Genomic DNA, 16,478 nt, shown 5'->3' on the forward strand with positions numbered 1-16,478 from the left:
TTAACCAGCAAAAGTTGGGCACGTTACTCATTATCCCTTGCATGAAGAAAATGTATCGGATGACCTACGAAGACTTGCAGAAAAACTTCGGCACAACGAAACATTCGAGTGGTACAACTTGAGTCTACGCACGGATTGCAAGCATCCGTACCTAGACTCGGGGGCTACTCCCATCGGGAGCGCTGACGCGCACCCGACAGAAGAAGATGGTGCTGATTCAAGATGAACAAGGACAATCGAGGAGAAGGACATCATAAGAAGACATGCTTCAATCTCTACCCGAACTATGTTCGGCTAGACACTCGGGGGCTACTGACGTGGGCATTACCCTTCGGGTAGCCGACATTGCCCTATCCTGTATTGTGTAGTTGGAGGCCCATGAAGGCACTTGGACGGCGCACCAGAAGATTCCTTGACGAGCAAGACAAAGAAACGACCGAACAAGGAAAGATTAGATTTAAAGCTACTGTAAACCTAGTCGTACTCGGTTAGACCTCTTGAAGACCTGGCCTCCTATATAAAGGCCAGGAGAGGGGCTGCCGAGGGACACATCAATATTAGCAATCTTAGCCACCAAAAGCTTAGAGCTATGTCACCATAGCACTTAGCCATCTCGACGAGATCTCAGCCGAACTATTCGACACCCCATTGTAACCCAATATCTTCATAATCAAGAACAGACAGGCAGGACGTAAGGGTTTTACCTCATCGAGGGCCCCGAACCTGGGTAAATCGCTCTCCCCGCTTGTCTGTGAACCGATGTCTCGTGTCAGCTTGCAGGATTCCATCAACCCTAACCCCCTATCGGAGGGCATTGGCGAGGAGCACCCTCGACAGTAGCATTTCTCGATAGTGGTGGAGGCAATGGCCATACTTATTTCTTCTTGGTGGTGCTTTTTGATCACCGCGCCTTATTCTCCAGCGTGAAAACCCTAGGTCTGACATTGGTGGTTGTTCCTGGCAAAGGTGGCTCCCTTAGCATTTCCTTGTCAAAGGATTTGTCCGGAGATTGGACCTTCTCTCGGGTGAAAACATGGGATTTGAGATGTTGGTTAGACAGAACGATGACATGTTTAACGCGTTGTTACCACCAGTGGTGATTTTGTTGTTTCAAGTTTTTGTTTGCCTCGGTGGATCTTTCCTTTTTTTCTACTTTTGTTTGGTTGTGTGCATCCTTAATATTTAGATTTGCTCTAATCATTATCTTGTTATAGAGGTTGGGTTCTTTATCGAAAAAATCACTGATTCTACTCGTATCTCTCCGGAAAGCAAGATCATACTTTTTTAACAATCACTTTCCTTTAAGAAAGGACTCATTTGCCACATCGCTGTCTACAAATTAATGTCGGCGATATTTAGAAGTTATTCACAATAATTAGTCTTTGCTATTCGATGTTTTGGAATTAAAGATTAACCTCTTGTTCAGATTTTATAATACATGTATTAAACATTACTATGTTGGTTGAAAATGGATTTTTAGTCTTTATCATGTTGTTCCTATACATTTTTATGCATATTTATCATAAAGTCACATGAAACTCCGCATAAATGACACAACAATAGTTTGCAACATATATGTATATGATAGTTAGTTTTTTTTTTTTTGAGAAATTATATGATAGTTAGTTAGTGTATTTGTAGGCGCTATCTCTAATATTGTAGATGTAATATAGTGTTTGCAAGCGTTGAGATGCTGCCAGTGTAGAAAATCAAAGTACCCATCAATGAGTCCTTTGCCCTAATAATGTACGGAGTAAGTAGTATATCTTGATCACATTTCAACATTACGTGTTTTCTGATTACACGATGTAAAATAAAAACTTTAGCTATCATAGCTAGATCGATTTTGTGGTAACCAAAACCATAAAAATGCATATGTTTCTTTTTTTGTTTGGAAGTGATTATTTCTCATTTGGCTTCAAAACAATTTTTTCCTGTCAATTTTGACAGCTAGATCGATTTTGTGGTGACCAAAACCATAAATAAAAACATATGTTTCTTTTTTGTTTGGAATGATTATTTCTCATTTGGCTTCAAAATATTTATTTTTTTCAATTGTCGTAGTGGTTTGATGATGGTTTTCGCCTCTTTTCACAATTCACATTTTCATGAACTAAATAACGAGGCGGATGGTTTTTGGTGTCAACCTAGAAACAACCGGGAAATAACAAAACTGTTCTTCATGTTCTTTACTTTCAAAAACACACAAAAGTTGTGGCAGCAAACAGTAGTCATCATCAGAAAACAATTCAAAAAAGATCAAACTACGAGACGGCATCGGGAAACCGAGGCGAGGACGAAACGGAGCCTTGACCGAAGTGGTCTACCGCTCGCCAAACTCGGCCGCGCGAGCTCATCACCAAACGTCACTCGTTTGCTTCCAGCCGTGGGGGAAAAAAATCCGCCCCGTCTACCACCTCGTCGTCGTCCTCCTCCCGCCCCTCGATTCGAGCGGCGCCGCCCTTGCTCCCGCTCCAGCCGCCGCCCGCCGGCCGCGCCGACCCCCAGAGCTCGCCACAGGACGCGCCAGCACCACCACGGTGGCCAATCCTCCCCGGCGCGCGCTGCTGGCGGGCGATGCGATCGGATGAGGTGTGGGCGGCGGCGGCAGCGGTGCTACGTGGAGAGGAGGAGGAGCAGGACGTCGAGCTTCGCTGCGGAGGCGCCGCCCCCGCCCCTCGGAGCCGGTGATGGCCCCGACCGCGGAGCCGCCGGCCCCGCCGCCGCCGCGGCGCCCGCGCTCGGGCCCGCCCCCGGGGCTGAAGAACCTCGGCAACACCTGCTACCTCAACAGCGTGGTCCAGTGCCTCGCCTCCACCCCGCCCCTCGCCAACTTCTGCCTCTCCTCCCGCCACTCCAATCTATGTACGAAACCCTAGCCCTAGCCCTCGCTTTCCCTTACCCTTATACTTATATTATATTCGTGTAGTTCGTCGTACGCTAATGTTCTGCCTCGGTCCGTTTGTTTGATTGCTTTGATTGCAGGCAAAAAGGTGTTCCCGAACAAGGACAAGGAGTGCCCATTCTGCGTGCTCGAGTGGCAGGTTGCGCGGCTGCTCCGGGCGGAGGCAGGGGCGGTGGACTCGCCGGGGAAGATCATCCGCTGCCTGCCGCTCTTCGCCGAGCACTTCCGGCGGGGGCGCCAGGAGGACGCGCACGAGTTCCTGCGCTACGTCATCGATGCTTGCCACATGGCTTGCCTCCGCATACGCAAGCGCCTCCCTGCGGCAAGTGCCAACGGAGACTGTGGCCCGGAGGAGGGCCGGGGTCTGGGGGCCTGTATGTTGATGAGGGAGACATTTGGCGGGGCGCTGCTCAGCCAGGTGAAGTGCCTCGTGTGCAAGGGGGAATCAAACAAGACCGACGAGATCATGGACATCAGCCTCGACCTGCTCGGGACCAGCTCTGTTGGTGATGCCCTTGCCTGCTTCTTCCGGCCTGAGATATTGGAGGGTGCAAACAAGTACAGTTGCGAAAGGTATGATATGCCGGCTTATCAATTGCTGAAATGCATATGTTCCTGAATGCACTAGGTTTTACTATTTACTTGGAATGCGGAAAATCTCTTAAATAGGGCACTAGATTTTCAAATGAAATAGTAAAGATCCATGCCACGCAGGAATTTCACTATTCACTAGTTTTGGTTAAGCATCACTAGGTCCCCATCATATGTTTTTTTTTTTAAGGTTTGGGCTCTTACCCGCTTAAAAGCCCCTTGAAAATTTTCTGTACAAACCCTACTTTTTTCTAATTGAAAGTTACTCCTCCTGTTGGCTACTCGAAAAAAGAAGTCGCCATGCACTTGGGGGCGGGAGCTAATTTGAGAAGACAGAGGGAGGAAGGAGAGTTTGTTCTTTTCAATTGGAGAGAGGAGAAAAGTGTGATATGTTAAGCGTACATTGGTTTTAGTTTGCTAAGAAAATATGTAGAGGAAACAATTACAAATTTCCTGTGTTCTATTATGTTTTTTCCTTTGTTTCAACCATGCACTTAAATTCTTCGATTTGAATTTTTGTATTGCAGATGCAAGAAGCTCACCTCAGCGCGGAAGCAAATGTTCATAGTCAAAGCACCTAAGGTGCTTGTCATACAACTAAAGGTTCTCAATCTTCATTCTTTCTTTGGCGAAGAACTTACTTTTTATTTCACTTGTTTAAGAGTTAGTGATCATGATCATGATCTGTTCTCTTTTTTCATTTTTGGTGGGCTGCTATTAGAGGTTCGAGGGAATAAATGGTGGGAAGATCAATAGGAATATAGAGTTCAAGGAAGGCCTCGTTCTTTCCAACTTCATGTATAACAAAACTCAGGTATAATTTAAACTTTTGATTGCCAATATTGCTAATGTAAAACTAGTCATGGTAGCAATTTATGTCACATGTAATTGGTTGATCATAATTGCACATTAGTTTATTGATTGATATAGTTTTGCTAGCATGCCATCAATCTCTAGTTAGTTCAGGGACACCTTTTGCAATTATGTGTTAAATCGACTCTGTTGTTCACCACACAAAAATACAAAATCATAAACACTAAATAACGTGGATGATTTTGAATTCCCAATACGGAGAATAGGAGAAGGATGAAATAATATACTTTAGAATCAAGCTTCTCTTAACAGATGTGTTTGCTTAGCTCTGAAGTTTTTTTTTGTCTGAGCAAATCTAATTGTTGAAGCCACAGTTGCCTAGATCTGGACACCTTGCTTCTATTAGTAAATAATCCTGACCTTGCTTCCATTAGTATATAATCCTGCGTGTGTAGAAGGGTAGAGGTATATCACTACACATAGAAATTTGCAAATTTTGGTTCTGGTGCCTTTTTCCAATATGTATAGAGCCAAGTAAATCTTAGGGCAGTAACTTTTTGCATCTTTTTTATACTACCCAGCTCTTGTCTTGTGTTTTAATTATGAGCTTCTTCTCTTCTCCGGTGAAACCAGGCTGCTGCTTCTGTGCCAGACAAAAAAAAGGAATATACCAATTAATAAGTAATTCTCTTTTAAGGTTGTAAGCTGTATGTATCTTAACTAAAGCATACAGTGTCTCTCAGCATGGTGATCTTATAAACTATGTCTAAGTGGTACCTTAATTTTTTCTTAGTATGCAGTAGCTATTTTTCTGTTTATTTCCTTGCGGTCATAAGATATCGTTTCCTGACTTTTTATGGTTTTGCTGGTGTAGACAATTAGTTGGATTTATGAAGAACAATTGGATTTGGATACGAGTTAAATTTCATGGCTCGGAAAGGAAAACTACGGTGTAGAAGAGTTTTTATCTAGTTATACGTGGCCAGCCGGAAAACTGTGCCCAAGTAAATAAAGTTTGAAGTATCCTGTAAAGTCTTTGAGGCACTACTTATTTGTGGCCCATCCTGTCCAATCTTAGGTGATAAATACACTAACTTCGAAAATTGCTTCTAGGTGAATGTCAGAGGGGGTTGCTGTCAGCTTAAAACCATTAGTTATGTCAGTACTTTTAAACTCTTAATGGATTAAGGGTAAAGTCATCTAATGAAATAGTTATATTTTTCCATGAAGCTTTGTGATTAGCAATGCTATATCTAGTGCCTAATAAATTATGACTTCACTAGTGCTTAGCATGCACCATACATAGTTTTAAATATCTCACCAGAATGCCTTCCATAGTAGGTCTTGTAGTGATAGCTTACGTTAAGGTCATGGAAACAATTGTAACAGGTTTGACGGCATGAAACTACAAATGCACCAAAATAGGTGCCAGTAGCCAGACCTGATTGGGTGTGAATAGCATTTTTAATAATGTTTTTAGTTCCAAGAAATTATGTTTTCAGTAGGTCCTGTGGTCATCTTTGAGCGTCAACAAGATTAGCACAAAATTGCAAAAGCTAGCCTGATTCAGTCTGTGACATCCCTTATCACGATTTCTCTTTACTTGGAACTTGCTGTCTCTCACTTTGTACAGTCTCAAGTTTAGGATTACCCTCACACATCCAAATAATAATTTGGATTTTCTAGTGTACTGTTTCGCTTTATATTTGTTAGCAATATTCATATCCTGAATCCATCGCTTTATTTGATTTTATTTATTCTTTGTATTGATTTGCAGGATTCACAGCCGGTATATAATCTTTTTGGCAGTATTGTCCATTCAGGGTTCTCCCCAGATTCTGGTCACTACTATGCATATGTTAAGGTAATAGGCTATTCATTCATTATATAAACTTATTCAGTTCTGTTGCCCTAACATCTTGCTATATAATTCTGCCAAAAAGCATTTTACTAAATGATCTGTGAACTTGCATGACATGCAGGATACTTTTGGTCGCTGGTATTGTTGTAATGATTCTCATGTCTCCCTCTCAAGCTCTCAGGAAGTTTTGTCTGAGAAGGTCTATATCCTATTCTATATGCTGAGTTCCAAAACTCAAAAACATAGTACAAATGGTTACTCTTCTAGTGCAGTTAAATCTTCCAACGCCAATGGAAATGGCTTATCAAGTGCTACATGTAGTGAGGCCCTGAAGCTACCATTAGTGAAGTCGAACGGGACATGCTCTACTAAAGGTATTGCGCCGGTACCCCTGACCAATGGCAAGATTGCACCAGGTCTACATATCAAGCCTATCCACTTGAAGAATTCAGGAGCAGAAAAGGTTGCATCAAATGGCAAACAACACCTCGCTTTGAAAAATAAGGCAGAAGTTAATGGGGCTATTACACCAGTGCAATCAAATGGTTGCGAGACTGAAAAATCTGCAGAACCCAGTAAAACACATGGTAATGACATTACTTGTGATAAGATGGACATCGGTTCACAAAAAATGTTGCAAGATGCAGATGGAAATGGGCATCCAGTTCATTTCACTGACCTCCAAGAGACCAGTGGTGTTGTGGCCACATGTGCTGAAAAGCCATTTAGCGTTGTGTCCTCAACACTGGACAAGGATATTTGTACTCCGGAAAATTCTAAAAGCTCAGTTTTACAGCAAGGAGTATCTGCTGCAGTCAAAGAGGTGGCCACTTCAGTCAAGGATAGTACATGCGTAAAGCATCATCTTGATGAAGGGAAGTTTAAGGAAATGTAAGTCAAATTGACAGTTCATTCAGTTGCTTTCTTTTCCTCATGTAGCTTTCAGACACTGCACAACTTTCATTGCTTGTTTTTATTTGTTTATGAATATATGAACTGATCCCACTTTATATAACCAGTTAATATTGCATTTGAAATGTACAATTGGTGTATGTTGAACTAAAAATGGTGTCTATTTTGAAACCAAAAGTATCAACTGAAAGGGGCTAACATCGGATGGATGGACTAGATTCATATTTCAGGGTAACGTGGATTAGTACTTTGTGACTACCCCTCAGTAATTAAGAAATAATGCATGAATGCTTTCACACCTTTTGAGTGTCCTTAAACATATCCAACAGAATCTAATTCTGTGACCCGTATGCCAGTTGCTTAGCTAGCATATCTGCACTGTGTGCTTCTCCATTACATTTTTTTTTCTCTATTAGTATATTCAGCGTTCTGGTGTTTTATCCCCGCAGCTGTAGTAATTGCATGATGCTTACTGCATTTTTGTGAATTAAAATATCCAGGCTTGCTGAATCAGCATCTTCTGAGCTTCGGTCCTCTGTTTGGGCGGATGATGTCTGTAATTTCATGCGTTCTGCAAAGAGGCAGTGTATACAAAAGACAGACACACCTGTAGATAGTGATGCAATCAGGTGAAGTGCTTTCTTTGCTCTGAATTTTCCGTTTCAGCTTTCGTTTTCTTGTGCTGTTTAATTTATAGGATACATGGGAATAGTTCTTCTGCTCATGAGATAGATATGGAAATGTTTCACTAATGTTCTGGATGCAGTTGGTGTGGCATTATATGGATTTCTTATATTCTACTAAGCCAGATACTTTGCTTGTTTCGTTTTAGTGCTGTGTGGTTGCAGTATGACTGTTGTCACTCTGCAATGTTTTGTATTATTCTATTCGCTAGTCCTTACTTTTGCCGTATGCAACAAATAGGTATGCATTTTGCATGATGTTTGCTTCTTAATTTTCTACAGCTGCCGTTAGTTTACTTTTTATTAAGTTATTTTCGCAATGAGCTTATTTTTTTCTTGCTAAAATGCTTATAGAACAGTCCTTGTTCTTGAAGCCTGTGACCTGTCAGTAGGAGAAGGTTGCATCATGTGAGTGAAGCCGTTGTGAGCTGGCATTAAGTCTGCAATCATGAGTTACAATCCTTTGTGCCACATCGAAATCCTGCTACCGAATTCTAAGCTTCCCTTCCCTAGAATCTGATTACTCCAAGTCTTCCAATAGCATCTGGCAGCCAACTCATCGAGTAAAGGCTTCTGTCCTTAGGAAATCTTATGTTTTCCTGGCTATGCTATTATTCAGAATCACCAGGACATAGCACATGCCAAATATGAGAATGCATTTTCCCTTGTGTTGTGTGTGATCATTCAATATGTCTGATATTGTTTATTATTGTGTAATGCAGAAAACAGTTAATAAGTGATTCTGGAAGAGTATTTAGGTCAAAAATTCCGGAGTTACTAAGGGAAGATCTGATTCAATCCCTGAGATCATACTTTGAGGAGAAATTTTGATGGATGCTTAAGCTTTTTGTGGAAGTTCTTTTAAAGGTAATTAATTATTACCTATTTTTTCTTCCAACTGTTGCAAAGATAATCTTACAAAATTTCATAACTTGTGTGGAAAACATATGTTTGTGTTTATGTTGATGACCCTATTGTCTGGCTGACGTATATACCATACTGTCATTGTTTCTAACAGGCATTGTGCTTGCCAATGTAGGTGCCAGTGGAATTCTGTTGGTCTACTACGAGCTCCTTGTGCGGCTTACTTTTGAAGCAAATTTTGTTTTCCGAGATGAGATTGAGAAGTAGAGTGGCCAACTGACATGTACAACCTGCCTTCTTTTTTTTGCTTCCGTTCTGTATGCTATAGGCTTGTAACCCCACAGGCTCGTTCTACCCCCTTCTGTTTCTACTATGTAGCAGATTATTTCCTCCTTTTGTACAATATAATAGCTGGTAGATTAGATCATGAATTTATTGAGTTTTGACCTCTTTGACAAATAAAAGTGCGGTGATGGCATAAATTATAATCGGACATTTTCAGCTATTGGGGGTTCACATTTTGCAGAACGACCGGTACATTTTTGGATGCAATTTTTTTTTATCTCGGCAACATATTATCTTCTCAAAGTTGGTTGATTAGAAACTTTGCTTGCTATAACTGCTTCTTGTACTGTGTTGCGTCGCAGGTTTGGCCAGAGACGGAACAATGCAAACCCTGTCAAACTAAAAGTTCTTTTTTGTGTGTGAAGCGTGTTTTCGGATGATTACAAGGACGAACCTGGAATTTGCTTGCAGAATAGGCATCATATCATATCCAAATCTTGCTGTCAATTTGGATTGAGCACCAGCATCGCCACTTGACATTGGCCGATGACAGCGCACTCCTGTGCCTTCCATTTGGTATACTTCCCACTAATCCCTCCATTATTATTGTTCAATGAGAGCACTCGCATGTTTGCATTAATTGTTCGTTCATCATGAAAGCAAGTTGCGTCGGGTATTTGGGTTTTCCTCAAGTGGTGTGTGACCTGATCCATGTCAACTGCTTAGCCATTTAGAAAAGCCAGATGTGTCCATGTCAGACACAACCAATGCACCAAACACTGGAAAAGAAAAGAGTACTCCTCGCGTGTCAAGTGGAAGCCTCTGAACTTGGGAAGTTGGACGTGCGGCGTCGCTACAGGTCGGACGAAACCATCCGTCGACGTCGACGACGAAGTTGGAACCACCTCGAACATTATCGAAGGAGGAAGAGATGAGATGGGCGTGCGAGCTGGGGGAAGGGCAACCCCCAACCTAACCTATACAGCCTTGGCATTTGCAGTGCCAGGGACGCGTCCCACCGGCAAGCAAGCCACCGTTGGGCACCATCGCTGTCACGGTACGTAACGCTGCCGCCGCTGTGGCGGTTGTTGTCACGAGAGCCACCGCACCACGCGGCAAAGACCTTTCTTTCTTCTTCGTCTACAATCTTCGGTGCACGCACGCACGAGAGCCACCAACCAGCAAAGCGTGCAGAGAAGATGGATGGGTGTACGAGTACGACTGTACGTGTGAGTGTCTAGAAGTGAATGCCATGGGCAACATGTGCATCAGGTGAAAGGCTAAAGAGGGCATCGATGCACATGACGTGACGGCCAGTTAATGATCATCACAAGATGGCTGCAGGTGACACTTGACATGGAAATGACCGTAATAAGTCCAGAACCATGGACTTTGCCCGGTAGAGATGGCGCAGTACCCAGAGACTCCGCACGGCAGGATCCTGTTCACCAACTATAGCTTCGTGCCCCTGCGCGCGTGGTTGCCATCCCGTCAGCCATTTTTTCCCCATGCCAAGATGATGGCATCTGCATTGCGCAACTTGGGCGGTGACCACCACCACCAGAGGCCGGCCCTTTCAACAGAATCACGCCGAGAAAGACGAGAAAACCCAGACATTTTCCGCTCCTCCTCCCTAGGGATGCCAGAGCGAATCCGGTCCTAAACAAAAGGTGGAAGGGGAGAATCCAAGAAAAGGCCATGGGGCGCTCAGCCACTGTGCGTGCAGCGCACCGCTCCGATCAGCCAATCTCCGGGGTCTACTTTACTTACTCATGGCCTGCCTGAAAAACATGACAAAAGAATAATGCTAGTTACCGGAATTCCGCATGGAATCGTTGATGTTGTCCACGGGAATGCGAACCACGGAAGAACGAATTTGTCTTGAGATGGGGCTAGTGACAGTTTTTATTCTTTCTCTGTCCTCTTCCGCGGAAGAATCCTATAAGCGCCAAATTATGTTTTTTCTTTCTGAAAAAGAAGTTAAAACCTGGGCATGTGCATCAAAATGGTGCACACAACCTCCTTTATAAACGCCAAATTGTGTAGTTTTGTATGTAATGTTTAATTTTAGCTTTATTTATTAGTTTATGATGCCCACTTCTATTTGTTGTCAATAGCCTCCGCTCACACCATAAGTTAGTTCCCCCTCCTCCGGTTGGTCTTGTTGGTGTCAGGATGGGCGGGGAGTCCAATCTATGAGTGAAGTTTTTAATAAAATTAGTGTTCTCAAAAGATTGGTTTACGGTTTTGGTAGCCATCTTCTTTTGGCCCATGTTAATGGAGGTGACATTGTCTACAACAAGTGATATCCGTGTCTTCGTTTGACAAGGAGATATCCTTCTCGATATCGATGATGGTGTTGAAAGATTAGATTTCGGTGGGCATGCTCCTTTAGATTTATTTCGTTGGATCGATTTCAAACTTCTTCTCATGGTTGTCGCGAGGAGGGATTGTCCTCACAATATTTGCCCTGGTTGTTACGCAATCGACGATGACGATTCACCTTGTTGACTCACCGGCGATGTCGATCAGACTATTTGGTTGCTTCTCTCTGCAATATTGGTATTGTTACTCTTGTTGATGTTGGTCATTCTCGGATAACATGTGCTGACCTTGATCATAATGAGTTGGGAACACATATTAGTCAACGTGGTGCTATGTGAGAGTGTTGATGGAGGTGACAAGAGGGGTGTAGTCGTCGTCGAGGCCGTTTAAGATGCACTTCTTCACTTCTTGATCGTCACCTTCCGCCTCGTTGTGAAGGCGTTCATCTTAGAGATGAACATGGCTGAAGACATGTCCAACTTTTTCGCGTTGGAGAGAGCGCCTCGTAACATAGTCACACGAGCCATGGTCTAGGACGTGTACAACCCCTCAATAATCGACCACACAGTAGAAGTGTGTTCAAGACCGAGATTGTAGGGACAGAAGGGTTGGGAAGCTGCCGATCTTGAGCAGCAGCAAACACGAGTTTTTTTTTCTAGATCACGTTGATCTTGGCTGGCATACAGATATTGTCTGTGTGAATCAACCGATCTTTATCGACAATCTAGGGTTTCTGAGATTTGCCACTACTCACATAGAAGAAGCAACTCTGATACCATGTCAATCTTAGCGAGAACGTTACCCTCTCCTTGGGCACATTGGTGTGTTAATATAGGCATCGAAAAATCCTCCACAATGAAGTATAAGGATATATATGTATACATATTGGTATACATATTACATGTCTAACAAATTACTTTACTGACTATATCGTGCGCTAGCCTTGGCATTGCGATTTAAAAAGATGCGAGAATCCACCTTCGTATTTACATGTTTGTGACAACTATAGAATTTTTTATAGATGGTTTTAGAAAAGTACAAAATTATATCGTGGAAGTAGAAAGAGTTTGAAAACCTAGAAGATTTACTTGTTTATTCTAGATTTTATTTTATAATCAATGAAGACCTCATTCATCTCTACCGTGTACTATTTGCTAATATGAAATATATTGTGGTATTGATTATGAAAAAAGTTTTATGATGCCAGTGTTCCTGCATATCATTGGCACCGACGAAAGCAAGATAAAGCTCTCTCCCAAAACTGACAAAATCGATTTTAATAATTGTATTTCGCCATGATTTCGGGGAGGATCAGGGGCTCCACTGCATTTTGTCCCGAGCAAAAAAAGCAACAACAAGAGAGTGCACGCCGTCCACCTCCTGCCTGTCCCCTCTCTCTCTTCTCTCTCTAGAGCCCCTCGTGGCCTCCCACCCACGTCCCTCCCCTCCTCACCCTCCAGATCCGCTCTCCCACGCCGCCGGCCGATGGCCGAATACGACGCCGTCGAGTCCCGCCGCTGGCGCTGCGACCCCGGCGACGACCACCACCCGGGGGAGGACCGCTTCGACGACCTCCCCGACCCGCTCCTCCTCGTCATCTTCAACCGCATCGGCGACGTCAAGGCGCTCGGCCGCTGCGCGCTCGTCTCGCGCCGCTTCCACGCCCTCGTCCCGCTCGTCGACTCCGTGCTCGTCCGCGTCGACTGCGTCATCCCCGACGACCCCGCCTCCTCCGGCCCCCTCTCCTCCGCCGCGCCCTCCTCCCCCACCGCCTCCGCCCGCGCGCGCAACGTCTTCTCCCAGATCGCGCGCATGGTCATCGGCGGCATCGTCAAGCCCATCCAGGCGCTCGGCCAGATCCTCTCCCACGCCAACTCCGCCGCCGACTTCCCGCCCTCCTCCGCGTCCCTCTCCTCCTTCCGCCGCTCCTCCTCCTCCTCCTCCTCGCCCACTCCCGGCGGCGACGTCTCGCACCACTCGCCCTCCGAGGTGCTCCGCTCCTTCAAGGAGCTCCGCACGCTCCACATCGAGCTCCCCGCGGGCGAGCTCGGCATGGACGACGGCGTGCTGCTCAAGTGGAAGGCCGACTTCGGCTCCACGCTCGGCAGCTGCGTCATCCTCGGCGCCGCCTCCGCCTCGCCATCCTCTACCACCAAGGACAGCGCGACCACACCTCCTGCTACCGAGTCTGACGATCTAGGGAGCATACCGGAGTCCTTCTACACGAACGGGGGGCTCAAGCTGCGGGTGCTGTGGACCATCAGCTCGCTGATCGCGGCGTCGGCCCGGCATTACCTGCTGCAGCCCATCATCTCCGACCACGCCATGCTCGAGAGCCTGGACCTGACGGACGCCGATGGCCAGGGCGTGCTCACCATGGACAAGTGCCAGCTGCAGGAGCTGCGGGTCAGGCCGGTGTCTGCGTCCGGTGACTCGCACCGGACGCTCATGCCCGCGCTTAGCATGCGGCTGTGGTACGCGCCACACATTGAGCTGCCTGGGGGCACGGTCTTGAATGGAGCAACGCTGGTGGCCATCAAGCCGAGCGAGGAGGCGATGAGGGACGCGGTTGGGACTGGGGCTGCTGGGTCGGCGGCATGCGGACCCTGGGTTTCAGATGCCTTCGAGGAGCCGTATCGGACAGCCGTCAGGATGCTCCTCAAGCGGAGGATGTATACCCTTGAGATGAACTCCTTCTAAATTATGGATCGAGCGCCATTCCAGATGCTTCATCTGTGAGAGGTAAATTTCACATCACCATTCACTCCTATGTTTGTCTGGTTAGTTTTCTGCAGCTGCCTTTGCTTCTAGGACTTGTTCAACCCTATCCACAGTTCCACACAATCTGTGAGTTCTGCCACTACCATCACCAGCCTCAACGCTTTTAGGATGCATTTTAGATTTGTACTGAACAAAATATTTAAAATTCGGGAGATTGGGTTGTAGTCTGATATAGGTTTAGCTCATGTCTGGATTTTGGTTATTTGTCGTAACTCATAAGAAGCAAACTATTTCTAAACTATAATCACTGGATTGGCTGACTGCTAACTCTTTTCTTGGATTTTGCCATTGTTTGTGTATATAGTAGTATTTTATACCAAATTCAGTTTTTACGTGAAGTACATTGCTTGACTGGCCGTACAACCATAAAGTTGATTTCAATTTGAAGTCCTATCATTCATGAACATATGAACTTTGGTAATACGTCATTGCACAAATTGTCCGGACAGAGTATTGGACTTTACACAGGCGCTCGATTCCTGATCCAGCAGTGAGCTGTTCAGTGTTAACTTTGTTTTTTTGGTGATATTCAAATATTGATAATCAAACCTTAATGTGAACATAACTGAAACAATACAATGGATAACAAATTGGAGTAACACCAAATTTGGCAAATCACGATTTCTGTTTTTGTTTGTGGCATTGGAAAATTATGTTGACACTGATCATTGATCAGTTATACATGAATTCAATAATTTTAGTTGGTTTGCCTGTGGTACTTATGAGGCGTCAATTGTTCTTTTTAGTTAAGACTCTTTAAAATCCGAGTGACCTGTGACCAAGTTGAAATCCAAAAACAGGAATGTTCAGGTGCATTGTTCCCTCCTTGTAGCAAGAAGCAAACGGGTTTAGCTGTCTAACCTTCTTTGCTATGCCCAATATCTTGCACTGGCATATTTACACACAACAATATCTGCCCCAGACAGTCCTTTTCAGCTGTTATACCATTCTGATAAGAGCTGTACTGTGCCCTTCGCTAAGGATCATCTTTTCCATTATTACTTCTGAGTTGTGCGATTAGGGTATAGGAAATGGAGAGGGGGACTGAAGAGATATCAGGAAGGCTCTTGGCAGGCTAGTGTAAGGCAAGAGTGGTTTGAGGGAAGAACGATTTTGCGCCCCAACCTGTACGTTTGGGCTGTAACTTTTGCTCATTCTGATAAGAGCTGTACTTCCCACTCTTTAAGGGTCATCTGTAACATTACTATTTTGGTATCATGCAATTGAGGGATATAGGAAAGAATGGAGAACGATTAAAAAGTCTTTATAATAGGCTAGTCAAAGGCAAGTGTGATTTTTTGGATAAGAGACAGTCCTATTTATTGCATTGGTTACCAACTTACCATCAGTGGCATCTGCCGGTGTGCCCCACATGCTGTGTACTAAGTTCTAACGCAATCTGCACTAATTAACTAATATGCTTCTGATACAGTTAGAAGGCTATGTGAAAAGCAGGAGTTGAAAAAAATCTTTTAGATATCTTATGAGCTTTTTAACTGTGGAAGCTCTTCGTTCCTTTTCTAAAAACAGTGTTCTTAGCATTTTCCTGAAATCTTATCCATTCATGTCTCTGTTTCAGGATGTAGTTGTATTCTCACGAGATGCAACTTGAAGCCTAGTGTAACTTGAGCCAATGGAGTAGAAGTTCTCTGGCTGACTATTTTACTCCAGCCTGCGCCTACCTTGCTCAGAGGCTCAGAGGGGCTGCAAGTAGTATTAAAGTATGAACACGAAGGAAAGCTGTGCATCCGTTGTAGATGTTGGAGCCGCTAGACAAGTCGTCGCTGAGCCTGCTGGTGGTCAGTCCCTCCTAGTAAGCCCTTATCTTTATCAGACGTGGCAGTGTTGGATAGATTTCCTACACATCTGTGTCAAGCTGCTGTTAGCACTGTTAATTTTTGTGTTGGATTGTAGCTCTTTTTGGAGAGAAGTTACACTCTGCACATGAATCTGCAGGTTCGATTGTGTATGAATTTGCAGAACCTGCGTATATACTTTGAAGCGAGAGCTAGTGTAGTAGTAGTATGATGATGTGAACCCAAGCGCTGAAGCATTTTTATGTGGACATGCTGATTGCTGCGTGTTTGTTTTTCGAAGTCAGATCAAATAATCTTTACCTGGATATTTGTTCTGTTCCTTGTTATGACCATGAGCATCGTATGCTGTGTATGCCTACCTGTACCAGCAGATGAGCATAGTGTGGTTGATGAAAGAGTTGCTGGAGACTGATTGTCTCACTGCTGCTCGTGCGGTTTATATGCTTTTCACTGGCAATAGTGAAATGGACATGTGTTGTGTAATAGCAGCGGATAATTTACCGATGCCTGTCGGTCTGAACGTGCAGGCAAAAGAGGTCATATATAGCATATATGGTCTGAACATGCAAGCAAGTGAGGTCATATAGCAGATATATGGTCTTTGATTGCTTGGATTGAGTAGCTCTTGAACCCCTAAGAAC

At 44.4% G+C, this 16,478-nt stretch overlaps 2 protein-coding genes across 2 annotated transcripts; both read left to right on the top strand.

Moving 5' to 3' along the window:
- Positions 1-2,675: 2,675 nt before the first annotated feature.
- Positions 2,676-9,134, top strand: LOC124707344 (ubiquitin carboxyl-terminal hydrolase 25). The gene is made up of 9 exons (XM_047239001.1): positions 2,676-2,865; positions 2,986-3,478; positions 4,024-4,099; positions 4,218-4,310; positions 6,087-6,173; positions 6,292-7,061; positions 7,583-7,711; positions 8,488-8,632; positions 8,805-9,134. The coding sequence occupies exons 1-8, from the start codon at positions 2,691-2,693 to the stop codon at positions 8,594-8,596; spliced, it is 1,932 nt and encodes a 643-aa protein (XP_047094957.1). The 5' UTR covers positions 2,676-2,690; the 3' UTR covers positions 8,597-8,632; positions 8,805-9,134.
- Positions 9,135-12,722: 3,588 nt separating this feature from the next.
- Positions 12,723-16,163, top strand: LOC124707345 (F-box protein At5g46170-like). Its single transcript, XM_047239002.1, has 2 exons — positions 12,723-13,981; positions 15,600-16,163. The coding sequence occupies exon 1, from the start codon at positions 12,725-12,727 to the stop codon at positions 13,937-13,939; it is 1,215 nt and encodes a 404-aa protein (XP_047094958.1). The 5' UTR covers positions 12,723-12,724; the 3' UTR covers positions 13,940-13,981; positions 15,600-16,163.
- The last annotated feature ends 315 nt before the right edge of the window (positions 16,164-16,478 follow it).

The sequence above is a fragment of the Lolium rigidum genome, chromosome 4, assembly GCF_022539505.1.
Source record: "Lolium rigidum isolate FL_2022 chromosome 4, APGP_CSIRO_Lrig_0.1, whole genome shotgun sequence".
Taxonomy (NCBI): Eukaryota; Viridiplantae; Streptophyta; class Magnoliopsida; order Poales; family Poaceae; genus Lolium; species Lolium rigidum.